Source organism: Manis pentadactyla, chromosome 9, assembly GCF_030020395.1.
Source record: "Manis pentadactyla isolate mManPen7 chromosome 9, mManPen7.hap1, whole genome shotgun sequence".
In the NCBI taxonomy this organism is placed as follows: Eukaryota; Metazoa; Chordata; class Mammalia; order Pholidota; family Manidae; genus Manis; species Manis pentadactyla.
Window position 1 is genome coordinate 16431369 of NC_080027.1, and position 26967 is coordinate 16458335.

Here is a 26967-nt window from a genome sequence, read left to right on the forward strand (position 1 = left end):
TCTTCTGGCATGAGTCTTCCAGAGAGTGCAGATGTTGGAAGTTCTTTTTCATATCGTATCTTAGTTCATTTTCGGGGTAGCCCAATTAGGCTTTGATCTTCTGTATAGACGCAAACAGACCCTTTGCCTACACTTTTATATGCCCTTTATACCCTTGTGTAGAACTCATTGGAGGTTACCACACAGGAACTGCCCTTTTTTTTTTGTTTTTTTTTGTTTTGCTTTGTTTTTGGTATCACTAATCTACACTTACATGACGAATATTATGTTTACTAGGCTCTCCCCTATACCAGGTCTCCCCTATAAACCCCTTTACAGTCGCTGTCCATCAGCATAGCAAAATGTTGTAGAATCACTACTTGCCTTCTCTGTGTTGTACAGCCCTCCCTTTTCTCCTACCCCCCCATGCATGCTAATCTTAATACCCCCCTACTTCTACTTCACATATTTGTATTCCCTTATTGGCTTCAAAACACATTTGATGTTGTCAATTCTAGATCCAAAGTCATTGATGGGACATTACATGTCATCAATGGATGAATATTAGTAACTCAGAAAGAGGAGAGAAATGGGAGGATGCCATTAGGAAGCAAAGAGAAAAAAGTGGGAGTCTTGCAGATTGGAAAGGTCCAGGAAACATTAAGGTCTCTAACTTGCTCCCTAGCATCATTACCAGTGGGATGGAAAAAGAGGACATTTTTTTTACATTTATTTTTTCACATTTTGAGTCTGGACTCTAGGCATTGTATTCTTGCAATTTTAGAAAAACTCCCATGTTCCAAGTGTGGTATAGAAGCATCAAATTCATAGGACACATAGGGCCTAATGTGAACTGGGGCAGTGAGTTTCTCAGTGGTAAGTGGCATGGCCCAGTCACAGATGACAGGAATCATCTCTCCAAAGAGTCGGTATTATTTAAGACCCCAGGACACTTGTTCATGTGTGTGTGTTGAATAGGTATGAGGCTGAATGGCCAGGAATGACTGTGGATGGAATTCTCAAAAAATTTGATTAAGAATTGCAAATATATATTTTCTGAATACCCAAGTTTATAGACTGCAAACTAAACCCATTATACAAGCACCATACAAACATGTGCTAATCTAGCTGAAGGAAAAGAGGGAATTATTATTATTCAGAGCAAGTTGAATACAGAATGGCAACCATTTAGGAACTGGAGGCCAACTCAGGGAGGGACCCTACCCAGACTGAACAACCTTGGGAAGCTCAGGAAGCTCATTCTTATGACAGAAACAAAAGCAGCAAGGAGCAGATAGCCCGTCTCTCCAGCCCTGTGCCTCGTTATTCTACACATAACTTCACTCACCTCTAGGTGGAGAGTCCAGTCTTCCATTTATGCTTTTAAAAATGATTTACTGAATACCTACTAAAAGCAGTCCTCTATGCAGAATTCTGTAGAAGACACAGATATGACACAGTCTGCAATTATTCATAAGGACATGAGAGAACTGCAAGGATGTATGCGATTTCAAAAAGGAAGTTAGAGAGAGATCCCTGTAAATACTTAGACTTTCTGAAACAGGAAGAGAAAAACACAGAAACCAACAAGGGTGATTAAGGTTATAGAAAGAAGGGATGGTTAACAACTCCAGATGTATCAGGAGGAGGACTGAGGGTAACTGATAGCTTTTGAGCTCTCAATTCCTTTTGACCACGGAGGAAGAAATATACATAATAAGGGTTGAGAAATTAGAAGTAATGAATGCAGGCATATCGATGGGAGCTAGAGCTTGACTCAATATATGACAGTCTGACATTCTTTTTATTATGACATCTGTATTGCTTCCCTTCCCTGAATTCTACTTCCCTGTGTCTAGGTAAATTTTACTGTCTCCCTATATGCTACATTCTGTACTCACTACCACATTCTATCTCATTAATAACTGAACAAACTTAAGAGTATATATTCTCAACATAAATTTGGGGAGGAGGGAGTAAATTGGGTGATTGGAAACAGCAAAACAGGGGAATGGGGGATTGATTTTTGTTCCTTTTGACAATCTTGGTTCTTGAGTCCTTAGAGAGTCTGCATAGACTTCTTCCTGGTTGAGTTACTGAGCAAATAAATACACAGAGGAGGAGGCAAGAAATATTTGCACCATAGAAAAGTAGGTCCATTAAATATTTAGCTGTGAAATGAACTGGTGATCATCAATTCAAACACTAACATTGAAAACAAAGAGTTTAAATGTGAATTATTCCTTCACCCCCAGAAAGTTCTGATACAGTATTAATGTTTATTGTTGTTTTATTTTAATTAAGGAGAAAACCTCTAACTGTTCTCCATGCCTTTCATTTTCTGGTGAGTGAACAAGGTAGCAACTACACTTGAGAACATAGGTTGGAGGAGATTATACTATTTTCCCCTAATTTGGTTCCATTAATTGGGAGAAATGTTATTCAGTCTTCAAATTGCTGTTGATCTTTTGGATGTGAGGTAAGTGTTGAAGTCAGATCTTTGTATGAAACTGAACAAATTGAAATGTGTTGTGCATCTTGCTCTGAATCTATACTGGACAAATAACATGTCTTGTACTGTGCTTTGGCAGAAGGAACAGTGAAGATCTGTCCTCATGTCTTCTGATTGCAGGTCACTTGGGTTTTGGCACTGACATTTTTGGGATGGTATGTCCTGGTATGATATATATTGGGGTGGTATATCTTTGGATGGTATGTCCTGGGATGGTATATCTTGGGATGGTATGTACCCTGGTTTGATGCCGGTTGTTTTCATATCATCTATTTGCATATCTTCTTTTTCAGTACTTGTGGATTGAAGATCTTGTTGGTCATCATCTTGATACCGACTATCTTGAAATAGAGCATCTTGTAATTGCTGATCTAGGTGATGTTGATTTAAGACATTCAGAGTTTGAGTTTAAGACATTCTTGACATAGAGCTTTCTGCTTCAGGGATTTTTTTCTTTGATAGATCTTGGGTTTGCCAGGCTTAGGATCCCCAGTTGAGGGAATCCTGCATTTTGAATTGCAGTTCTTGTGCTTTGTTTTTCCAGTCTTGAGTTCTCTGGTCTTGGGATTGTTGGTCTAAAGATTGCCAGCCTTGAGTTTTCCAATCTGGAGATTGATTTATTGGGGATTGCCAATCTTGGTGTAGTTGCTTTGCAGATTTCTCCTCTAGGACCTGCTCATCTTAACCTTGCTGGTGTTGGGTTTGTTTTTTGGGGGATTGCTTCTTATCAGCCTGTTGATCTTTATCTTGTTTAACTTTGGATTCTTCCTTTGGGGATTGCTCCTCTTTGCCGTGTTGGTGTTTAGCTTGCCCCATTGGAGATTGTTTTCTTCAGGGATTGCTCCCCTTGGGCCAGCTGGTCTTCAGCTTGCTGATACGGGGGTTGCTGCATGGTTTGCTTAATATAGACTCGCTTATCTATGGAGTGCCTCTTTGGGGATAGCCAGCCTTTGATGTATGGGTCTAGGGATTTCTTCCTTGGGGATTGCTGGTCTTGGATTTGGACTAGACTTTTCTTTTTTGGAGATTGGCAGCCTTTGCTTTTCTGGCTGATGGAGAGCTGCTTTTGGGGATGGTCAGTCTTTGCTTTGCTGGTCTAGGGCATGCTGTTTTGGGGATTTCCCTTCTTGGCGTTCCTTCATACATTTCCATTCTTGGGTTAGTAACATGACTTCTGATTGAATGTTTTGATATGATATATGTATAAATTGCTGGTCTTGAGTTTGGACGTTTTGTAGCTGAAGATCTGGGGATTGCTGATGTAGGCATTGTATATTAGGGTACTGCACAGCATGGAATGTTGGGTCTTTGTACTGGCAGAACTTGTACTTGGGGAAGGCATGTCTTGGGATGGTACATGTTGGGATGGTATGTCCTGGTATAATATATCTTGGGATGGTATGTCCTGGTGTGATAAATCTTGGGATGGTATGTCCTGGTGTGATAAATCTTGGGATGGTATGTCCTGATATGCTATATCTTGGGATAGTATATATTTGGATGGTATGTCCAGGGATGGTATGTCTTAGGATGGCACGTCTTTAGATGCCAGGTTGTGAGACTGTGTGACATGGAATTGTGGGGCTCCAGATAGCAGGGTTGTACTGGCAGAATTTGGGCTGGCAAAGTGTGGGATTGCAGGTCTTGGGGTGGTAACAGTTGGAGTTTTTAATAGAAGGGGATGATATGGCTTGGGCCTGCAGCAGTTGGGTTTGTATTTCTGGGGATTGTACGATAGCATATTGTAGGTCTTCATCATTCAGTTGTCTACTGTGTATGATATTTTCTGAGGGCCTTTTCCTTTTATGTGGAAGTTAAAGGTTTCCACTCAGTTTGTTCCTTATAAAGTTTTAAAGGTGGATGGATATTTTTCTGTTGTTCATCAGGCACAGATAGAGAAGATGAGTAGTACACACTGCCTCTCCTCCCTGAATGTTGGAAGGCTAAAGGATCTCTTGAGACTCTTAATTTGAAGAAAGTATAAACTCCAAGGAAAACAGGTTGTGTGTTTCCTGTTGAGTCATCACTGGAAAACTCTTCTTGAAGCTCAAATTGAATTATAGCATTTTCTTCTGGGACAGATAATTCACTATCTTGTGTAACATTCAGAGGCGAGAAAAACACAATCTATAAAACAAGTGGGGGAAATGTTACTATAACAGAATCATCTTTGATGTTCTTTCCTCTTGTCTTTCTAAATGATTTTTTTATCTCTGCCTTAAGACCATAGATAGTAAATAACATCTGCATAAGGAGTCAGAAAGCAAATATGAGTGCTGCCTTTACTATCAACATATTGGTTTTATTTTGGACAAGTCGTCACCCTTTATTATCTCAAGTGCTTTATGGGAATGTAGAAGAGGACTTAATTCTGAGACAACCAGGAAATGCTTCACAGAGGAGGTGATATTTGATACCCATCTTGATGGATGAGTAGGAATTCATCAGGCAAAAAGTTAAGTAAGATAGAAGTCAAAATCCAGGTAAAGGAAACAGTAGAAACAGTGCATACAAAACACAAGGTTGTGATGCAGCAGTGTGAGGGCAGATGGTTAGCAGTTATTTGTTGTTGGATGGTATGTCCAGTGTCACAAGCTGAATATTTGTGTCCCTCCAAGCTGTTATGTTGAAACCTAGTCTCCAATGTGACGGCATTTAGAGTCTTTGGGAGGCTATTAGATCATGAGGGTGGAGCATTCACAAATGGGATTAATGCCCTTATAAAAGGGACCCCAAAGAGCTCCTTTGCCCCATCCTCAATGCAAGGGCACTGAGAAGACTGCCATCTGTGAACCAAGAAGCAGGTCCTCGTCAGACTCTGAATCTCCCAGCACCTTGATCTTGGACTTCTCTGCTTCTGGAATTGTGAGAAATACTTTTTTTTAAGTTACTCAGTTTTTGGTATAGCAGCCCAACAGACTAAGACAGAAATTGGTACCTAGAAGTGGGAGTGCTGCTAAATCAAATACCTAACAACGTAGAAACAGATTTGGACCTTGGTAATAGGTAGACGCTGGAAGAATTTTGAGGTACATGCTAGAAAAAGGCTTATATTGCCGTTAATAGACCATTAAGGGCAATTCTGGTGAGAGCCCAGGGAAAAAAAAAGAACTCTCCAGAAAGCTTCAATCTTCTTCGAGAATACCTAAGTAATCCTGAACAAAGGTAGAAATATGGATGGTAAAGGTCATTCTGATGACAGCTCAGACAGAAGTGAGGAATATGTTTCTGCAAATTGGTGGAAAGGTGATCTTGGCTATAAAGTGTCAAAGAACTTTGCTGAATTGTGTTTGTGTTTTGTGGAAGATAGAACTTATAGGTAATGAAATTTAACTGGAGAAATTTGCTATTTCTTTTTTTTTTTTTTTTAAATTAATGAATTTATTTATTTATTTATTTATATAAATAATTATTTTTTATCGAAGGGTAGTTGACACACAGTATTACATTACATGAGTTTCAAGTGTACAACACAGTGGTAGAACATTTATATACATAATTCTAGGTTCCAGCTATCACCCTACCAGGCTGTTACAATATCTTGACTATATTCCTTATGCTATACATTACATCCCGGTTACTAATTAATTTTACCATTGGAAGTCTGTCCTTTTTTTTTTTTGTGAGGGCATCTCTCATATTTATTGATCAAATGGTTGTTAATGACAATAAAATTCTGTATAGGGGAGTCAATGCTCAATGCACAATCATTAATCCACCCCAAGCCTAATTTTTGTCAGTCTCCAATCTTCTGAGGCATAACAAACAAGTTTTTACATGTAGAACAAATTCTTACATAATGAATAAGTTACATAGTGAACAGTACAAGGGCAGTCATCACAGAAACTTTCGGTTTTGCTCATGCATTATGAACTCTAAACAGTCAGTTCAAATATGAATACTCATTTGGTTTTTATACTTGATTTATATGTGGATACCACATTTTTCTTTATTATTATTATTTTTAATAAAATGCTGAAGTGGTAGGTAGATACAAGATAAAGGTAGAAAACATAGTTTAGTGTTGTAAGAGAGCACATGTAGATGATCAGGTGTGTGCCTGTAGACTATGTGTTAATCCAAGCTAGACCAGGGCAATAAAACATCCACGTATGCAGAAGATTTCTCTCAGAACAGGGGGGTGAGGTTCTAAGCCTCACCTCTGTTGATCCCCAATTTCTCACCTGATGGCCCCCCTGCGACGGTGCCTGTCTTAGGTTGTTCCTCCCTTGAGGAATCTTACCCGTCTCTGGCTAACCAGTCATCTTCCGGGGCCATACAGGGAAATGTGAAGTTGGTAAGTGAGAGAGAAGCCTTATTGTTTGAAAAAGTTAGCTTTTTACTTCTTTGCATATTTATGCCCTGTGGCTTCTATGCCCAACATTTGTCTTGAGGTATCTTTACCACTTGGAAGAATTATGATACTCGGTAAATTTGATATGAGGCACGAATTCTATTTAAGGGTTGTAATTAGGAAGGAAGAAGAAAAGCTATAGAAGTAGCAGGCGGAAGAAAACATGGGAAGATTGATTATTTCTTTGACATATCTTCTTGTAGAGTAACTTCAGCATGGATAGGTTTTAAGCTACTACTTAAATTGCACACACACATTAACATAATAGGAGTATAGTTACATAACCAAAGCATATCTGAAATTACCAGCCATCTGCAGTGAAACCAAGAAAACCAGTTAAGGCACCTTAGGCATTTGTGAAAACTTATCTATGATATGGTGGATATTGTCCAACTGAACTTGAACAGTCTGAGAGAAATCAGACAAATTAAAACAATCCATTCCTGGGGAATGTTCACATCCCTTATGTTCTTTTAACAGTAAATAGTCTGTAGTTGTAAGATTTTGGAGCGCTACAATTTGCACTTCTCCTAATTCTTGGTTGAGTTCCAACAGTATAGATCCAGTCAAATTTGTTGTTTTACTGTATGCACAGGCCAGCTTAGATATCTCCTTCCTCATTCCCATGGCAAGTCCAGGAACTGGTGGGATGAGTGCATCTACAGCTGTAGCAGTGCGTGGATCTTTGTTGGGGTTTTTTGATGATCATCTTCTGGCATGAGTCTTCCAGAGAGTGCAGATGTTGGAAGTTCTTTTTCATATCGTATCTTAGTTCATTTTCGGGGTATCCCAATTAGGCTTTGATCCTCTGTATAAACACAAACAGACCCTTTGCCTACACTTTTATATGCCCTTTATTCCCTTGTGTAGCACTCGATAGAGGTTACCACACAGGAACTGCCCTTTTTTTTTTTTTTGCTTTGTTTTTGGTATCACTAATCTACACTTACATGACGAATATTATGTTTACTAGGCTCTCCCCTATACCAGGTCTCCCCTATAAACCCCTTTACAGTCACTGTCCATCAGCATAGCAAAATGTTGTAGAATCACTACTTGCCTTCTCTGTGTTGTAGAGCCCTCCCTTTTCTCCTACCCCCCCCATGCATGTTAGTCTTAATACCCCCCTACTTCTCCCCCCCTTATCCCTCCCTAACCACCCATCCTCCCCAGTCCCTTTCCCTTTGGTACCTGTTAGTCCATTCTTGAGTTCTGTGATTCTGCTGCTGTTTTGTTCCTTCAGTTTTTCCTTTGTTCTTATATTCCACAGATAAGTGAAATCATTTGGTATTTCTCTTTCTCCGCTTGGCTTGTTTCACTGAGCATAATACCCTCCAGCTCCATCCATGTTGCTGCAAATGATTGGATTTGCCCTTTTCTTATGGCTGAGTAGTATTCCATTGTGTATATGTACCACATCTTCTTTATCCATTCATCTATTGATGGACATTTAGGTTGCTTCCAATTCTTGGCTATTGTAAATAGTGCTGCGATAAACATAGGGGTGCATCTGTCTTTCTCAAACTTGATTGCTGCGTTCTTAGGGTAAATTCCTAGGAGTGGAATTCCTGGGTCAAATGGTAAGTCTGTTTTGAGCATTTTGATGTACCTCCATACTGCTTTCCACAATGGTTGAACTAACTTACATTCCCACCAGCAGTGTAGGAGGGTTCCCCTTTCTCCACAGCCTCGCCAACATTTGTTGTTGTTTGTCTTTTGGATGGCAGCCATCCTTACTGGTGTGAGGTGATACCTCATTGTAGTTTTAATTTGCATTTCTCTGATAATTATCAATGTGGAGCATCTTTTCATGTGTCTGTTGGCCATCTGTATTTCTTTTTTGGAGAACTGTCTGTTCAGTTCCTCTGCCCATTTTTTAATTGGGTTACTTGTTTTTTGTTTGTTGAGGCGTGAGAGCTCCTTATATATTCTGGACGTCAAGCCTTTATCGGATGTGTCATTTTCAAATATATTCTCCCATACTGTAGGGATCCTTCTTGTTCTATTGATGGTGTCTTTTGCTGTACAGAAGCTTTTCAGCTTAATATAGTCCCACTTACTCATTTTTGCTGTTGTTTTCCTTGCCCGGGGAGATATGTTCAAGAAGAGGTCACTCATGTTTATGTCTAAGAGGTTTTTGCCTATGTTTTCTTCCAAGAGTTTAATGGTTTCATGGCTTACATTCAGGTCTTTGATCCATTTTGAGTTTACTTTTGTATATGGGGTTAGACAATGGTCCAGTTTCATTCTCCTACATGTAGCTGTCCAGTTTTGCCAGCACCACCTGTTGAAGAGACTGTCATTTCGCCATTGTATGTCCATGGCTCCTTTATCAAATATTAATTGACCATATATGTCTGGGTTGATGTCTGGATTCTCTAGTCTGTTCCATTGGTCTGTGGCTCTGCTCTTGTGCCAGTACCAAATTGTCTTGATTACTATGGCTTTATAGTAGAGCTTGAAGTTGGGGAGTGAGATCTCCCCTACTTTATTCTTCTTTCTCAGGATTGCTTTGGCTATTCGGGGTCTTTGGTGTTTCCATATGAATTTTTGAATTATTTGTTCCAGTTCATTGAAGAATGTTGCTGGTAGTTTCATAGGGATTGCATCAAATCTGTATATTGCTTTGGGCAGGATGGCCATTTTGACGATATTAATTCTTCCTAGCCACGAGCATGGGATGAGTTTCCATCTGTTAGTGTCCCCTTTAATTTCTCTTAAGAGTGACTTGTAGTTTTCAGAGTATAAGTCTTTCACTTCTTTGGTTAGGTTTATTCCTAGGTATTTTATTTTTTTTGATGCAATTGTGAATGGAGTTGTTTTCCTGATTTCTCTTTCTGTTGGTTCATTGTTAGTATATAGGAAAGCCACAGATTTCTGTGTGTTGATTTTGTATCCTGCAACTTTGCTGTATTCCGATATCAGTTCTAGTAGTTTTGGGGTTGAGTCTTTAGGGTTTTTTATGTACAGTATCATGTCATCTGCAAATAGTGACAGTTTAAGTTCTTCTTTACCAATCTGGATTCCTTGTATTTCTTTTTTTTTTTTTTTTTTTTTTTTTAATAATTATTTTTTATCGAAGGGTAGTTGACACACAGTATTACATTACATGAGTTTCAAGTGTACAACACAGTGGTAGAACATTTATATACATAATTCTAGGTTCCAGCTATCACCCTACCAGGCTGTTACAATATCTTGACTATATTCCTTATGCTATACATTACATACCGGTTACTAATTTATTTTACCATTGGAAGTCTGTCCTTTTTTTTTTTTTTTTTTTTTTTTTGTGAGGGCATCTCTCATATTTATTGATCAAATGCTTGTTAACGACAATAAAATTCTGTATAGGGGAGTCAATGCTCAATGCACAATCATTATTCCACCCCAAGCCTAATTTTTGTCAGTCTCCAATCTTCTGAGGCATAACAAACAAGTTTTTACATGTAGAACAAATTCTTACATAATGAATAAGTTACATAGTGAACAGTACAAGGGCAGTCATCACAGAAACTTTCGGTTTTGCTCATGCATTATGAACTATAAACAGTCAGTTCAAATATGAATACTGATTTGGTTTTTATACTTGATTTATATGTGGATACCACATTTCTCTCTTTATTATTATTATTTTTAATAAAATGCTGAAGTGGTAGGTAGATACAAGATAAAGGTAGAAAACATAGTTTAGTGTTGTAAGAGAGCACATGTAGATGATCAGGTGTGTGCCTGTAGACTATGTGTTAATCCAAGCTAGACAAGGGCAAGAAAACATCCACGTATGCAGAAGATTTCTCTCAGAACGGGGGGGTGAGGTTCTAAGCCTCACCTCTGTTGATCCCCAATTTCTCACCTGATGGCCCCCCTGCGACTGTGCCTGTCTTAGGTTGTTCCTCCCTTGAGGAATCTTACCCGTCTCTGGCTAACCAGTCATCTTCCGGGGCCATACAGGGAAATGTGAAGTTGGTAAGTGAGAGAGAAGCCTTATTGTTTGATAAAGTTAGCTTTTTACTTCTTTGCATATTTATGCCCTGTGGCTTCTATGCCCAGCATTTGTCTTGAGGTATCTTTACCACTTGGAAGAATTATGATACTCGGTAAATTTGATATGAGGCACGAATTCTATTTAAGGGTTGTAATTAGGAAGGAAGAAGAAAAGCTATAGAAGTAGCAGGCGGAAGAAAACATGGGAAGATTGATTATTTCTTTGATATATCTTCTTGTAGAGTAACTTCAGCATGTATAGGTTTTAAGCTACTACTTAAATTGCACACACACATTAACATAATAGGAGTATAGTTACATAACCAAAGCATATCTGTAATTACCAGCCATCTGCAGTGAAACCAAGAAAACCAGTTAGGCACCTTAGGCATTTGTGAAAACTTATCTATGATATGGTGGATATTGTCCAAATGAACTTGAACAGTCTGAGAGAAATCAGACAAATTAAAACAACCCATTCCTGGGGACTGTTCACATGCCATATGTTCTTTTAACAATAAATAGTTTGTAGTTGTAAGACTTTGGAGCGCTACAATTTGCACTTCTCCAAATTCTTGGTTGAGTTCCAACAGTATAGATCCAGTCCAATTTTTTTGTTTTACTGTATGCACAGGCCAGCTTAGATATCTCCTTCCTCATTCCCATGGCAGGTCCAGGAACTGGTGGGATGAGTGCATCTACACCTGTAGCAGTGCGTGGATCTTTGTTGGGGTTTTTTGATGATCATCTTCTGGCATGAGTCTTCCAGAGGGTGCAGATGTTGGAAGTTCTTTTTCATATCGTATCTTAGTTCATTTTCGGGGTAGCCCAATTAGGCTTTGATCCTCTGTATAAACACAAACAGACCCTTTGCCTACACTTTTATATGCCCTTTATACCCTTGTGTAGAACTCGTTGGAGGTTACCACACAGGAACTGCCCTTTTTTTTTTTTTTTTTTTTTGCTATCACTAATCTACACTTACATGACGAATATTATGTTTACTAGGCTCTCCCCTATACCAGGTCTCCCCTATAAACCCCTTTACAGTCACTGTCCATCAGCATAGCAAAATGTTGTAGAATCACTACTTGCCTTCTCTGTGTTGTACAGCCCTCCCTTTTCTCCTACCCCCCCATGCATGTTAATCTTAATACCCCCCTACTTCTCCCCCCCTTATCCCTCCCTACCCACCCATCCTCCCCAGTCCCTTTCCCTTTGGTACCTGTTAGTCCATTCTTGAGTTCTGTGATTCTGCTGCTGTTTTGTTCCTTCAGTTTTTCCTTTGTTCTTATATTCCACAGATAAGTGAAATCATTTGGTATTTCTCTTTCTCCGCTTGGCTTGTTTCACTGAGCATAATACCCTCCAGCTCCATCCATGTTGCTGCAAATGATTGGATTTGCCCTTTTCTTATAGCTGAGTAGTATTCCATTGTGTATATGTACCACATCTTCTTTATCCATTCATCTACTGATGGACATTTAGGTTGCTTCCAATTCTTGGCTATTGTAAATAGTGCTGCAATAAACATAGGGGTGCATCTGTCTTTCTCAAACTTGATTGCTGCATTCTTAGGGTAAATTCCTAGGAGTGGAATTCCTGGGTCAAATGGTAAGTCTGTTTTGAGCATTTTGATGTACCTCCATACTGCTTTCCACAATGGTTGAACTAACTTACATTCCCACCAGCAGTGTAGGAGGGTTCCCCTTTCTCCACAGCCTCGCCAACATTTGTTGTTGTTTGTCTTTTGGATGGCAGCCATCCTTACTGGTGTGAGGTGATACCTCATTGTAGTTTTAATTTGCATTTCTCTGATAATTAGCGATGTGGAGCATCTTTTCATGTGTCTGTTGGCCATCTGTATTTCTTTTTTGGAGAACTGTCTGTTCAGTTCCTCTGCCCATTTTTTAATTGGGTTATTTGTTTTTTGTTTGTTGAGGCGTGTGAGCTCTTTATATATTCTGGACGTCAAGCCTTTATCGGATGTGTCATTTTCAAATATATTCTCCCATACTGTAGGGATCCTTCTTGTTCTATTGATGGTGTCTTTTGCTGTACAGAAGCTTTTCAGCTTAATATAGTCCCACTTACTCATTTTTGCTGTTGTTTTCCTTGCCCGGGGAGATATGTTCAAGAAGAGGTCACTCATGTTTATGTCTAAGAGGTTTTCGCCTATGTTTTCTTCCAGGAGTTTAATGGTTTCATGGCTTACATTCAGGTCTTTGATCCATTTTGAGTTTACTTTTGTATATGGGGTTAGACAATGGTCCAGTTTCATTCTCCTACATGTAGCTGTCCAGTTTTGCCAGCACCACCTGTTGAAGAGACTGTCATTTCGCCATTGTATGTCCATGGCTCCTTTATCAAATATTAATTGACCATATATGTCTGGGTTAATGTCTGGATTCTCTAGTCTGTTCCATTGGTCTGTGGCTCTGCTCTGGTGCCAGTACCAAATTGTCTTGATTACTATGGCTTTATAGTAGAGCTTGAAGTTGGGGAGTGAGATCCCCCCTACTTTATTCTTCTTTCTCAGGATTGCTTTGGCTATTCGGGGTCTTTGGTGTTTCCATATGAATTTTTGAATTATTTGTTCCAGTTCATTGAAGAATGTTGCTGGTAGTTTCATAGGGATTGCATCAAATCTGTATATTGCTTTGGGCAGGATGGCCATTTTAACGATATTAATTCTTCCTAGCCACGAGCATGGGATGAGTTTCCATCTGTTAGTGTCCCCTTTAATTTCTCTTAAGAGTGACTTGTAGTTTTCAGAGTATAAGTCTTTCACTTCTTTGGTTAGGTTTATTCCTAGGTATTTTATTTTTTTTGATACAATTGTGAATGGAGTTGTTTTCCTGATTTCTCTCTCTGTTGGTTCATTGTTAGTATATAGGAAAGCCACAGATTTCTGTGTGTTGATTTTGTATCCTGCAACTTTGCTGTATTCCGATATCAGTTCTAGTAGTTTTGGGGTGGAGTTTTTAGGGTTTTTTATGTACAGTATCATGTCATCTGCAAATAGTGACAGTTTAACTTCTTCTTTACCAATCTGGATTCCTTGTATTTCTTTATTTTGTCTGATTGCCGTGGCTAGGACCTCCAGTACTATGTTAAATAACAGTGGAGAGAGTGGGCATCCCTGTCTAGTTCCCGATCTCAGAGGAAATGCTTTCAGCTTCTCGCTGTTCAATATAATGTTGGCTGTGGGTTTTTCATAGATGGCCTTTATTATGTTGAGGTACTTGCCCTCTATTCCCATTTTGCTGAGAGTTTTTAACATGAATGGATGTTGAACTTTGTCACATGCTTTTTCAGCATCTATGGAGATGATCATGTGGTTTTTGTCTTTCTTTTTGTTGATGTGGTGGATGATGTTGATGGACTTTCGAATGTTGTACCATCCTTGCATCCCTGGGATGAATCCCACTTGGTCATTGTGTATGATCCTTTTGATGTATTTTTGAATTCGGTTTGCTAATATTTTGTTGAGTATTTTTGCATCTACGTTCATCAGGGATATTGGTCTGTAGTTTTCTTTTTTGGTGGGGTCTTTGCCTGGTTTTGGTATTAGGGTGATGTTAGCTTCATAGATTAAGTTTGGGAGTATCCCCTCCTCCTCTATTTTTTTGAAAACTTTAAAGAGAATGGGTATTATGTCTTCCCTGTATGTCTGATAAAATTCAGAGGTAAATCCATCTGGCCCGGGGGTTTTGTTCTTTGGTAGTTTTTTGATTACCTCTTCAATTTCGTTGCTGGTAATTGGTCTGTTTAGATTTTCTGTTTCTTTTTGGGTCAGTCTTGGAAGGTTGTATTTTTCTAGGAAGTTGTCCATTTCTCCTAGGTTTCCCAGCTTGTTAGCATATAGGTTTTCATAGTATTCTCCAATAATTCTTTGCATTTCCGTGGGGTCCGTCGTGATTTTTCCTTTCTCATTTCTGATACTGTTGATTTGTGTTGACTCTCTTTTCTTCTTAATAAGTCTGGCTAGAGGCTTATCTATTTTGTTTATTTTCTCGAAGAAACAGCTCTTGGTTTCACTGATTTTTGCTATTGTTTTATTCTTCTCAATTTTATTTATTTCTTCTCTGATCTTCATTATGTCCCTCCTTCTGCTGACCTTAGGCCTCATCTGTTCTTCTTTTTCCAATTTCGATAATTGTGACATTAGACCATTCATTTGGGATTCCTCTTCCTTTTTTAAATATGCTTGGATTGCTATATACTTTCCTCTTAAGACTGCTTTTGCTGTGTCCCACAGAAGTTGGGGCTTAGTGTTGTTGTTGTCATTTGTTTCCATATATTGCTGGATCTCCATTTTGATTTGGTCATTGATCCATTGATTATTTAGGAGCGTGTTGTTAAGCCTCCATGTGTTTGTGAGCCTCTTTGCTTTAGTTTATTTCTAGTTTTATGCCTTTGTGGTCTGAAAAGTTGGTTGGTAGGATTTCAATCTTTTGGAATTTTCTGAGGCTCTTTTTGTGGCCTAGTATGTGGTCTATTCTGGAGAATGTTCCATGTGCACTTGAGAAGAATGTATATCCCGCTGCTTTTGGATGTAGAGTTCTATAGATGTCTATTAGGTCCATCTGCTCTACTGTGTTGTTCAGTGCTTCCGTGTCCTTACTTATTTTCTGCCCAGTGGATCTATCCTTTGGGGTGAGTGGTGTGTTGAAGTCTCCTAGAATGAATGCATTGCAGTCTATATCCCCCTTTAGTTCTGTTAGTATTTGTTTCACATATGCTGGTGCTCCTGTGTTGGGTGCATATATATTGAGAATGGTTATATCCTCTTGTTGGACTGAGCCCTTTATCATTATGTAGTGTCCTTCTTTATCTCTTGTTACTTTCTTCGTTTTGAAGTCTATTTTGTCTGATATTAGTACTGCAACCCCTGCTTTCTTCTCACTGTTGTTTGCTTGAAATATGTTTTTCCATCCCTTGACTTTTAGTCTGTACATGTCTTTGGGTTTGAGGTGAGTTTCTTGTAAGCAGCATATAGATGGGTCTTGCTTTTTTATCCATTCTGTTACTCTGTGTCTTTTGATTGGTGCATTCAACCCATTAACATTTAGGGTGACTATTGAAAGATATGTACTTATTGCCATTGCAGGCTTTAAATTCGTGGTTACCAAAGGTTCAAGGTTAGCCTCTTTAGTATCTTACTGCCTAACTTAGCTCGTTTATTGAGCTGTTATATACACTGTCTGGAGATTCTTTTCTTCTCTCCCTTCTTGTTCCTCCTCCTCGATTCTTCATATGTTGGGTGTTTTCTGCTGTGCTCCTTCTAGGAGTGCTCCCATCTAGAGCAGTCCCTGTAAGATGTTCTGTAGAGGTGGTTTGTGGAAAGCAAATTCCCTCAGCTTTTGTTTGTCTGGGAATTGTTTAATCCCACCGTCATATTTGAATGATAGTCGTGCTGGATACAGTATCCTTGGTTCAAGGCCCTTCTGTTTCATTGTATTAAATATATCATGCCATTCTCTTCTGGCCTGTAGGGTTTCTGTTGAAAAATCTGACGTTAGCCTGATGGGTTTCCCTTCATAGGTGACCTTTTTCTCTCTAGCTGCCTTTAACTCTCTTTCCTTGTCCTTGATCTTTGCCATTTTAATTATTATGTGTCTTGGTGTTGCCCTTCTTGGATCCTTTCTGTTGGGGGTTCTGTGTATTTCCGTGGTCTGTTCGATTACTTCCTCCCCCAGTGTGGGGAAGTTTTCAGCAATTATTTCTTCTAAGATACTTTCCATCTCTTTTCCTCTCTCTTCTTCTTCTGGGACCCCTATAATACGGATATTGTTCCTTTTGGATTGGTCACACAGTTCTCTTAATATTGTTTCATTCCTGGAGATCCTTTTGTCTCTCTCTATGTCAGCTTCTATGCATTCCTGTTCTCTGATTTCAATTCCATCAATGGCCTCTTGCATTCTATCCATTCTGCTTATAAACCCTTCCAGAGTTTGTTTCATTTCTGCGATCTCCTTTCTGGCATCTGTGATCTCTTTCCGGACTTCATCCCATTTTTCTTGCGTATTTCTCTGCATCTCTGTCAGCATGTTTATGATTCTTATTTTGAATTCTTTTTCAGGAAGACTGGTTAGGTCTGTCTCCTTCTCTGGTGTTGTCTCTGTGATCTTTGTCTGCCTGTAGCTTTGCCTGTTCATGGTGATAGGAATAGTCTGCAGAACTGGGACGAGTGACGGCTGGAAGGACTTCCTTTCTTGTTGGTTTGTGGCCCTCCTCTCCTGGGAGAACAGCGGCCTCTAGTGGCTTGTGCTGCGCAGCTGCGCGCAGACAGGGTTTCTGCTTCCTGCCCGGCTGCTATGGAGTTAATCTCCGCTGTTGCTGTGGGCGTGGCCTGGCTCGGGCAGCTACTCCAAAATGGTGGAGTCGCGTTGGAGCAGGAGCTGCTGGGAGGCTATTTATCTCTGTAAGGAGCCTCCCTGCTCCCTGCAGCCCAGGGGTTAGGGTGCCCAGAGATCCCGGATTCCCTACCTCTGGATTAAGTGACCCACCCTGCCCCTTTAAGACTTCCAAAAAGCACCCGCCAAAACAAAACAACGACCACAAAAAAAAACAAGAAAAAAATTTTTTTTAATTAAAAAAAAAAAGGTGGTCGTTCGTTTTTCTTTATTCTCCGGTGCCAGCCTCAGGCCTCTGCTCACCGGTCTTTCTGCCCTGTTTCCCTAGTATTGGGGTCCCTGTCCCTTTAAGACTTCCAAAAAGCACTCGCCAAAACAAAGCAGCAAAAAAGCAAAAAAAAAAAAAAATGGTCGCGCGCTTTTCTTATGTCCTCTGTCGCCCAGCCTCCAGTGCCTGCTCACTGTTCTTGCTGCCCTGTTTTCCCAGTATCGAGGGCCCTGCACTCTGGCCCGGATGGCTGGGGCTGGGTGTTCGGCAGCCCTGGGCTCCGTCTCCCTCCCGCTCTGCCTGCTCTTCTCCCGCCGGGAGCTGGGGGGAGGGGTGCTCGGCTCCCGCGGGGCCGGGGCTTGTATCTTACCCCCTTCGTGAGGCGCTGGGTTCTCTCAGGTGTGGATGTGGTCTGGATATTGTCCTGTGTCCTCTGGTCTTTATTCTAGGAAGGGTTGTCTTTGTTATATTTTCATAGATATATGTTGTTTTGGGAGGAGATTTCCGCTGCTCTACTCACGCCGCCATCTTCCGCCCCTCTAATGAATTTATTTATATTTTTTTGAAGAACATTATGTGTACTAGGCTCTCCCCTACTGCAAGTCCCACCCACAAACCCCGTTACAGTCACTGTCTGTCAGCATAGTAAGATGTTGTAGAATCACTACTTGTCTTCTCTCAAATTTGCTATTTCTAAGCCAAGTGAGTGTTGAATGTTAGGCTTGGCTCCTACTGATCAGTTTATAGTAAAATACGAGGAGAGAAATGATTGAAAAATAAAATTATAAGCAAAAAACCCCAGACTTCACAGTTGGGAAAATTCTCAGTCTATTCATATTACAAAAAATGAGAACATTACGTGTATGGCCAAATGACTGATTTGATAAGGAAATTAGTATGGATCAACCATCTCAGCAGTAGCCAGAAGCTATTCTCCAAGGCAATAGAAAAATGACCCTAAAGGAGAATCAAAGATCATCAGGGCTGCCACTCCCAGTACAGGTTCAGAGTGCATGGGTTCAGGAAGAAGAATGGTTTCGAAGGATGGCACTGGCCCTCTGGTTCAATATAGAACCAGGGTGCCTTGACCCAGTGCCTCATGGGTAGGGCCCCTGCAGAGAGCTACTGCACTGGCTGTGCCCAGAGGAGCCACAAGGATGTGGCTGCCTCTACCTAGGTTTCAAAACACAGAGCTTCTGGACCAAGCTGTGACCTCAGGACCCCAGCCCAGTAGTGCCACTGGCATGGAATGCCAGCCTAGGAGAGCCACTGGGCCCAGAAAGAGAGTTATTACTTTAGCCCCTTCCTGTGGAGCTGTGGGTGTGATGTCACCACCCTAGTGTGTTTGTAAGTCAGAGAATCACCAAAAAGAATTATCCTTGAATCTTAAAGTTATAGTTGTTTGCCTTATTAGGTTTTGGACTTGGGAACTGTCCTTTCTTCTGTCCTATTTCTTCCTTTTGGCATGGGAATGTCTGTCCTATGCCTGTCCCACCATTATATTTTGGAAGTTTGGTTTCATAGTGTGTTCGGTTTCATAGGTTCATAGCTAGAGGGGAATTTGCTTAGGATGAATCACATCTTGAATCTCATCCATCTCTGATTTAGATGATATTTAGATGAGACTTTAGACTTAGACTTTAAAGTGGAAGCTGAAATAAGATAAGACTTTTGGGGCTATTGGGATGGAAATGATACATGTATTTGGGGGGCAGGCAGAAATGGAATACTGTAGGCTGAATGTGTCCCCTCTAAATTCATATGTTGAAACTTAATCCCCAGTGTGATCATATTTGGAAATAGGACATTTGGGAGGTGATTAGATATGAGGGTGAAGCCCTCAAAAATAGGATTAGTGCTCTTTTATAAAAGAGACCCCAAAGAGCCAAGACCATTCAGTGGGGAAAAGGGTAGTCTCAACAATGTTGCTGGAACACCAGATACCCACATGCAAAAGGATGAAGTTGGAGCCTTGCCCTACACCAAATACAAAATTTAACTCAAAATAGATCAAAGATATGACCCTAAAAGCTAAAACTTTAAAACTTATAGAGGAAAATATTGTGGGAAATCTTCATGACATTGGATTTGGCAATGATTTCATGTATATGATACTACAAGCACAGACAACAAAAGAAAAATAGGTTAGTTGGACCTCATCAAAATTTAGAACTGTTGTGCATCAAAGGATACTGCCAAGAAAGAAAAGACAATATAGAGAATGGCAGAGAAAATTTGCAAATCATGTATCTAATGAGGGATTCATATCCAGAATATGTAAAGAACTCCTATAATTAAACAACAAAAATCATCCAACTCAATTAAAAATGGGAAAAGGACTATAGTAGACATTTCTCAAAGAAGATGTACACCTGGCCATTAGGTACATGAAAACATGCCCAACATCCCTAATCATTAGGAAATGCAAACCAAACACAATGAGATACTACTTCATACCCATTAGGATTGCTATTATTAAAAAAAGAAAATAACAAACATTGGCAAGGATGTAGAGAAATTCAAACTTCTTGGTAGAAATGTGAAATTGTTCAGCCACCATCAAAAACAGTTTGGCAATTTCTCAAAAGCTTAAATATAGAACTACTATATAACCCATGAATTATACTCTTAGGTATATATACAAAAGACTGAAAGCAAAGACTTGAACAGATATTTTCACACAAATGTCCCTAGCAGCATTATTTACAATAGTGAAAAGGTGCAAAAAACCTGTGTCTATCACTAGGTGATTGGCTAGAGAAAATGTGCTATATACATGCAGTGGACTACTATGCATCCATAAAAGTAATGAAATTTTGAAAAGTGTTACAACATGAATGAACCTGGAAAACATGTTTAGTTAAATAAGACAGATGCAGAAGAGCAGATAATAATGATTCCACTTTTATGAATTATCTAGGATAGGCAATAGATAATAGAAAGTAGAAAGAGATGTAAAGTAGAATAAAGGTTTCCAGGAGCTAGCAGGAGGTAAGGGAAGTTACTGTTTTATGGCATAGAGTTTGTATTGTGATAATGAAAACATTTTGCATAGATAGTGGGTTACATATCATTATGAATGTATTTAATGCCACAGTGAATTGTACATATATAAAATGTAAAATAGTATTTTATGTATATTTTGTCACAAAAAAGATACTCTAAAGCTACAGAAATTAAGACAGTGTGGAATATGTGGAAGGATTGATGTCTAGATCAATGGACAAAGTAAACTGTCCAAAAGAGACCTATAAATAAGAGGTCAGTTGATTTTCAAACAAAAGTGCCAAGGTAATGGGGGAAAACATTTTCATCATGTACTGTTGGAACAGCTGCATATTTCCATGGTGGGGTGAGGTGGAGGTGCAGGGGGCACGAACTTTTAACCTTATGTCACAACTATACGTAATTGTTAACTCAAAATCTATTTTAGACCTGAACATAAAAGCTAAAACTATAAAACTACTACAAGAAATAAAGGAGAAAATCTTTACAATCTTGGTGTAGAAAAGCTAACAGTCTTTGTTAGAATTCCTTAACGACTAACCATAAAAGAAAATAAATAATAAATTGGACTTAATCGAATGTGTTATTTGATAGAAACTATTAAGAAAACGAACAGGCAAGCCAAAGCTGGGAAAAATATTAGCAATATATATCTATCTCAAAAAAGGACTTATATTAGGAATCAGGTTCATAAAACTCAGTAAGATATACGGTACAATAAAAGTTGGCTAAAGATCTGAACAAACATCTCAAATATATATATATATCTATATGTACCTATATACACATACACAAATGGACAATAAACACAGAGTCTCATCATTTGTCTTCAGGGAAATGCAAATAAAAACCACAGTGAAGTGGCAGTACATACCCAGTTGAATGGCGAAATTATTAATACAAATGAAAATTGCAGGTGGTTGTGATTATATGGAGCAACTGTATCTCTCATACTGCTGATGAGAATCCAACATGGGATAGCCACTTTTTGGAGAACTTTGGCATTTTCTTACAAACATCCACCTGCCATATGACCTAGCAATCAAATCGTAGATGTGACAATCCAAGAGAAATGGAAACACGTCCACATAACGATGTGAGCTCAGATATTCATGACAAGCAAATGTCCATCAAAAAGTAAATGGATAAGCAAATTGTGGTGTGCCCTTATATAAAAGTGACAAACTATTGGTGCGTGCAACAGCGTGGATGAGCCTCATAAACATGTTGCTGAAAGAAACCAGACAGGAAGAGTACTTACGATTCCATCTATATGAAATTTATGCAAGTAAACATCAATCAAAGTGACAACGATGGTGACTGCAAAGAGGTTCCAGGGAGCCCTTTAGGGTGATAGGAATTCACTCTCTCTTGATTGTGTCAGTAGCTAAGCAGGTACATACAATTTGTCGAAACTCCTTGAATGATACACTTGAAGTGGATGCATTTTATTGTTTGTAAACTATACTTCTATAAAGCTGATGTAAAAAACAGGAAAAAAAATCTTCCTAACACAGGGCTATTACTTGGGATTTAGAGAGCAGGCTGTGGAGCCACATTGAGTCCAAACCCTGATGTTATATGATACTGGCAAGGTTACTTTTTGTGCTTTGGTTCTGTCATATGCAAAATAAGGATGTTTCAATAGTTTTGTTAAGATTAAGTTGGTGCAAAGTGATTTTAACAGTGACTGACATAGTATTCAGTAAATGTAAGCTATAAAGATTATTATAAATAATATGAGTATCACTGTTAAACATTTTTCTTGTCTTTTTCTCTGGTGAGGGAACTGTTTCACCCACCCTTATGGCCCAGGTATAAGCTACTCATGTTACAGTAAATTGGGTTCCCATTAAGTCTGATTTTTCATATGTTTTGGCAGGAAATAAGGAACTGCGTGTGGAGAGATGACTGTGGGTAGCAAATAGGAAGAGAAAAAGAAGCATAGTTGTCTCAAAGAGTGGAGAAGCCATCAATTTTAAGCTTGTCCCTCCTTGACTTTCCTAAACTTAGAAGTTTTTGTTCAGTATCTTCAAGTACTGCTCTGCCCATGAATAGTCCAGAGGTCACCTTGGAGTTCCCCACTAGGGGTCCATTCCCATAACAACATTGAACGCACCTCATTTGACCTTGTCCAGTGCTGGCTTCTAAAGGAGGCGATAGTCACAGAGATGCTGAGTTCTGCTATGCTGATGATCAGTGAGACTGACAAAATTCCCTGAAAATAATGAGATTAAATTTATGGCATTTGGAGTAAAAACTATATAATTTTAAAGATATAAGCCAAGCACCACTTAAACTGTATGAACAAGTATGGGAAAACCCGTATTTTAGATGTTCCTGTAGCCATCAGTGATGGAACAATTTTCATTTTATGTCTTTCTGACAAGCAGAGGTTAACAAAATCCAGGGCCTATAAGGGCCAGGTAAACATCCCAAATTAGTGAAACAATTAGGAGGGGAGACAGTAGAGAATAAAGGTATTTCTAGGATACATCCATTACTTAGTTCCAGGCAATAGTTGCCCTGTGGGAATATGGGCCCCATGCTGCCCGGTCTTTTTTCTTTCCTAAGAAAGCTGGGTATACGTATTTCTAGTGTGAAATTTTCCAGTTACTTATTCACTTGTATGAACCAAACAGAACATACCTACAGGCTAGATATATCCCACACATTGCCATTTTGCACACTCTGTTTTAAGGTAATGCTTAGACCAAGGAGCAGCACGGAATAGCATGGTGTCCAAAAAGCTTAGACTCCAGAGACCAAAAGAGCTGGCTGCAGTCACACTTAACCTTGGACAAGTGACTGAGTCTTTGTGAATCTTGGTTTCCCTGCAACATATCCAAAAGTTTGGATTTTCTGTTTGTTGTTAAAACCACAGTGTGTGAAGTGCCTTGTAAATTTACAGATTTACTGGCTTCACCTGTTGAATGAGATAGACCTGGTCCTGGTGTTTGTGGAGTGTACATCATAGTAAGGGAGGCAGTAACAAATAATTAGGCAATTATCTACTTAACTAAAGGAATTAACTAAGTTGCGATAAGTGCTATGAAAAACTATTGGGAACTCTGCACTGTTGTCATGGGAGATATGACCAGGTCTGCACTGGGAGGGAGAGAGGTGCGATCCAGAAGGTTCTCCTCAAAGAAGTGATGTTTAAAACAAAACAGAAACAGACTCATAAATATGGAGAACAAATTGGTGGTTGCCATAGGGAGGGGGTGGAAGATGGGAAAAATAGATGAAGGGGATAAAGAGGTACAAATTCCCAGCTATAAAATGTCACCAGGATGAAATGTACAGCATAGGAAATATAGTCAAGACTATTTAATAACCTTGTACAGTGACAGATGGTAACTATACTTATTGTAGTGAGCATTTCATAATATATATAATTGTCAATTTGTTATAAACCTAAACTAGTCATAATACGCCTAAAGTCAACAATACTTTAATAAGAAAAAAACCTTAAATAAAAAATATAAAAGAAAAAAAGAAGCAATATTTAAACTGAAATTAAGGAATAGTTACTTGGGTAGGTAGAAAAGGTAGGCCCTGGGGTGGGGAACATTTGAAGCAAGAAAAGGCTGGTGTTATGCTCATGGGGCAGTGAGAATTTGACACTCCAAGGATTCCAGGAAGTGGCAGGAGTGTGGAGTGGGAAGGATGAAGACCTGGCATAATGTTGGAAAGGCAGGCAGGAGAGATGCTATAGGGTCTTGCAAGCTTTTTAAAATTTGACTTTTAATTTAAGATTTAACATGAACCGATTGAGTAATGTGCTCAGATTTGCATTTTTAAGTGATGACTGGCTGCAGTGTAGAGTTCAGTCCAAGAGATGTCTAAAGCCCATTGTTCTGTCTTTTTTAAAGCTTACTTATAACCTTAAGGTTACAGGAAGGAATCATGGAATTACAAAAGTGAGGTCTTGGGAGAGATTCACCAGGATTCGGTATGTAGGAACTAATCCTGCGATCCCCATCCATGCAGGGCAGGAAGTAGTGGAGTTCCATGTATCTGGAGATTAACCCTTTCAGTATATAATTTCTTCCTGGCATGTACTGACATAATGTACAGGGTGGCCTCCTGTCCAGTGGGTGGGTAAGGATTATAATGTCATCTCATATTCTTGGCCCAGTTAGGACAGGATTTTGTGCTTTAGATTTTTTTCTGGCTTTTCTTAGTAGCCTTTTATGAGTCTTACTCTTAGAATTTACGGGAGCATCCTTAAGCTCACTTTAATGGGTGATCGTGAAGAATAAATAACATCTTGTATTGAGAAACTGACAGGTCTTTGCCTTTCCTTCTTTATCAAGGGAGACAGTTTCCCATGATTCCACTGCACTTCCATCCAAACAGGTCACATCTCAGTAACACTCTAGAGCCAAAGCCTTCAAGATGTGGCTCCCAGAAATAGAATGAAGCCCCATATTTGCCTGGAGAATTAGAGGAAATTCTTTTTGCAATCATTGACATACATAGAAATAATGTCATTGAATGCTTGCTAGAAACTTAAAATTATACCTACAATTATATTTCCTAGTATATACATCTCATCTGCTTTAATGAATAAAATTGCTACCTGGGTACAAAGTTATTTATGCTCTAAAATGATTAAAATACTTTCGTAAATGGCTGAAACAGCTTCTCTCACTGTATTTTGGTTTGAGTATTGACTAAACTCTTTAGATCCTTCTTTTCCTTATTAATGCCAAAAGGTAAACTTTAATTCAATCCATGTCAATACTAGTAGTAACTAAAACCTACTGAGTATTTACGCTGTGTCGGGTAGTGTTCTAATTTAATCCTCACAGCAACCCAACAAATCAGTATCTTTATCATTTTCCACATGAGGAGAACTCAGGCTCAGATATAAGGTTAGGCCAAGGTCACAAGCTTATAAGTGACAAAGCCAGGATTCACAGCCAGACACTGTGGCTTCCGAATGACACCTGGAACTCCTCTCTTAGAGTGCTTAGCACAAAGGTAGTGACATTTCTGTGGAGTTATTTTACTGTTTCATTTCTAGACTTTGTATTAGATCACAACCCCCACCTAATTCTAAGAAGTGCAGTTCACCCCTTCTCTCTGAGAGGGCCTCCTTTACCAATACCCTTAGCACCCCACATACAGTATGTGCTCAGTAAATATCTTTTCAAAAATTGTGGAGTTTTACAAAACAGTATGCAGGAACCTCATTAAAATTCATGCATGCAAGTCACGCAAAACCACATTGGGAAAGTTGTGTTGTGAAATGGGGAGTGAGGAGTTGTTCTGCTTGATTTTCTACAGTGTGGGCTGTGCAGTTTGATAATCATATTCAATATTATATAATTCATATTTGGAAAACACTACTGGTTGTATTTGCAATGCAGGTTATAGAAAAGGCATAGAATATTTATGTTTATCAAGAGAGAGGAGGGTTTTTTCATTATTTCATCCTTTGTTCATGGAATGATTCATTCATTTCATGCCCACTCTGTGTTAAGCATGATTCCCTGTTCTGTGAATGTAACAGCAACTAAAACACAATATCCTTGTCCCCTTGGAAGGGCATGTTCTAGTGGAGGAAGCGCTAATGAGTCTACCCTCAAAATACTGTGGCACAAGATTAGGAACCAAGACTCTGGGGACTGGATGGAAATAGCACTGAACTAGGAATTACTTAACTAGGTGAGTGATGCTCATGAAATTGTCTCTAGGGATAATAAAGGGTCAAACCATCAAAATCATCCTAAAATTCTCAAGCTATGGGAATCTGCAATGCTGTGAAGTGCTAGCTAGATGTGTTTAAATTATTACCCACTCTCAAACTCAGTCTCCTTATCAGTGGAGGGAACGTAGTATATTTGCCCATCAAATCTCCCAGACTGGAAGGAACAAATGACTTGCTATACACAAAACTTAAACACTGCACCCTTTAGAGTAGTTATTACTATGATGATGGCAGTGCAGTGACCAAATGGGCCCACTTCTCTTGCCGTGGCAGGGCTGCCTGCTTTCCTTCGGGACCCTATTCCTGGGGTCCATTGCTCTAGGACTTTGTGCAGTTCAAACCAGTTTTTACAATAATTTCCCTAAAGCTCCTAATGTACAGTACTCACAATAAATGCTTCCCAGAGTAGATATATGGTGAGGAAAACAAGGGGAAATCCTTGGGAGAAATGGAAGGAATTAAAAGCAAATATAGTTCCAATGCCCACAGTGACCAGGGCTAGTAGGATCTGATGGCCTGTGAGAAGAGAAATGGGTGCATGCACCGTCCCCGGTTCCCTGGGCATCCCGCTACGCTTATGTCACCCTTCCCTCCTCCTGAATGCCTTCCTTGTCCATTTACCAGCCTCTCTCAGAGTTTCAGGGCCCCATGTCTCTTTCCTCATTACACTTACCTGGTCCTTCAGGTTTGAATCCTTCACTCCGTATGCTGTTCCCTGATATTATCCATTTATCTTATATCAGACTGATTGCAAGCTTCTTGAGGACAGACTACAAGCTGTTC

General features: G+C 39.4%; 1 protein-coding gene across 1 annotated transcript; it reads right to left on the minus strand.

The window, feature by feature from the left end:
* Window positions 1-1446: 1446 nt before the first annotated feature.
* MS4A14 (membrane spanning 4-domains A14) lies at window positions 1447-26749 on the minus strand. Its single transcript, XM_036917238.2, is given in 9 exon segments — window positions 1447-1534; window positions 2730-2862; window positions 3178-3275; window positions 3337-3575; window positions 3577-3835; window positions 4097-4302; window positions 4304-4618; window positions 22585-22683; window positions 26573-26749. Coding segments are annotated over 9 exon segments (1614 nt in total).
* Between the last annotated feature and the right edge of the window lie 218 nt (window positions 26750-26967).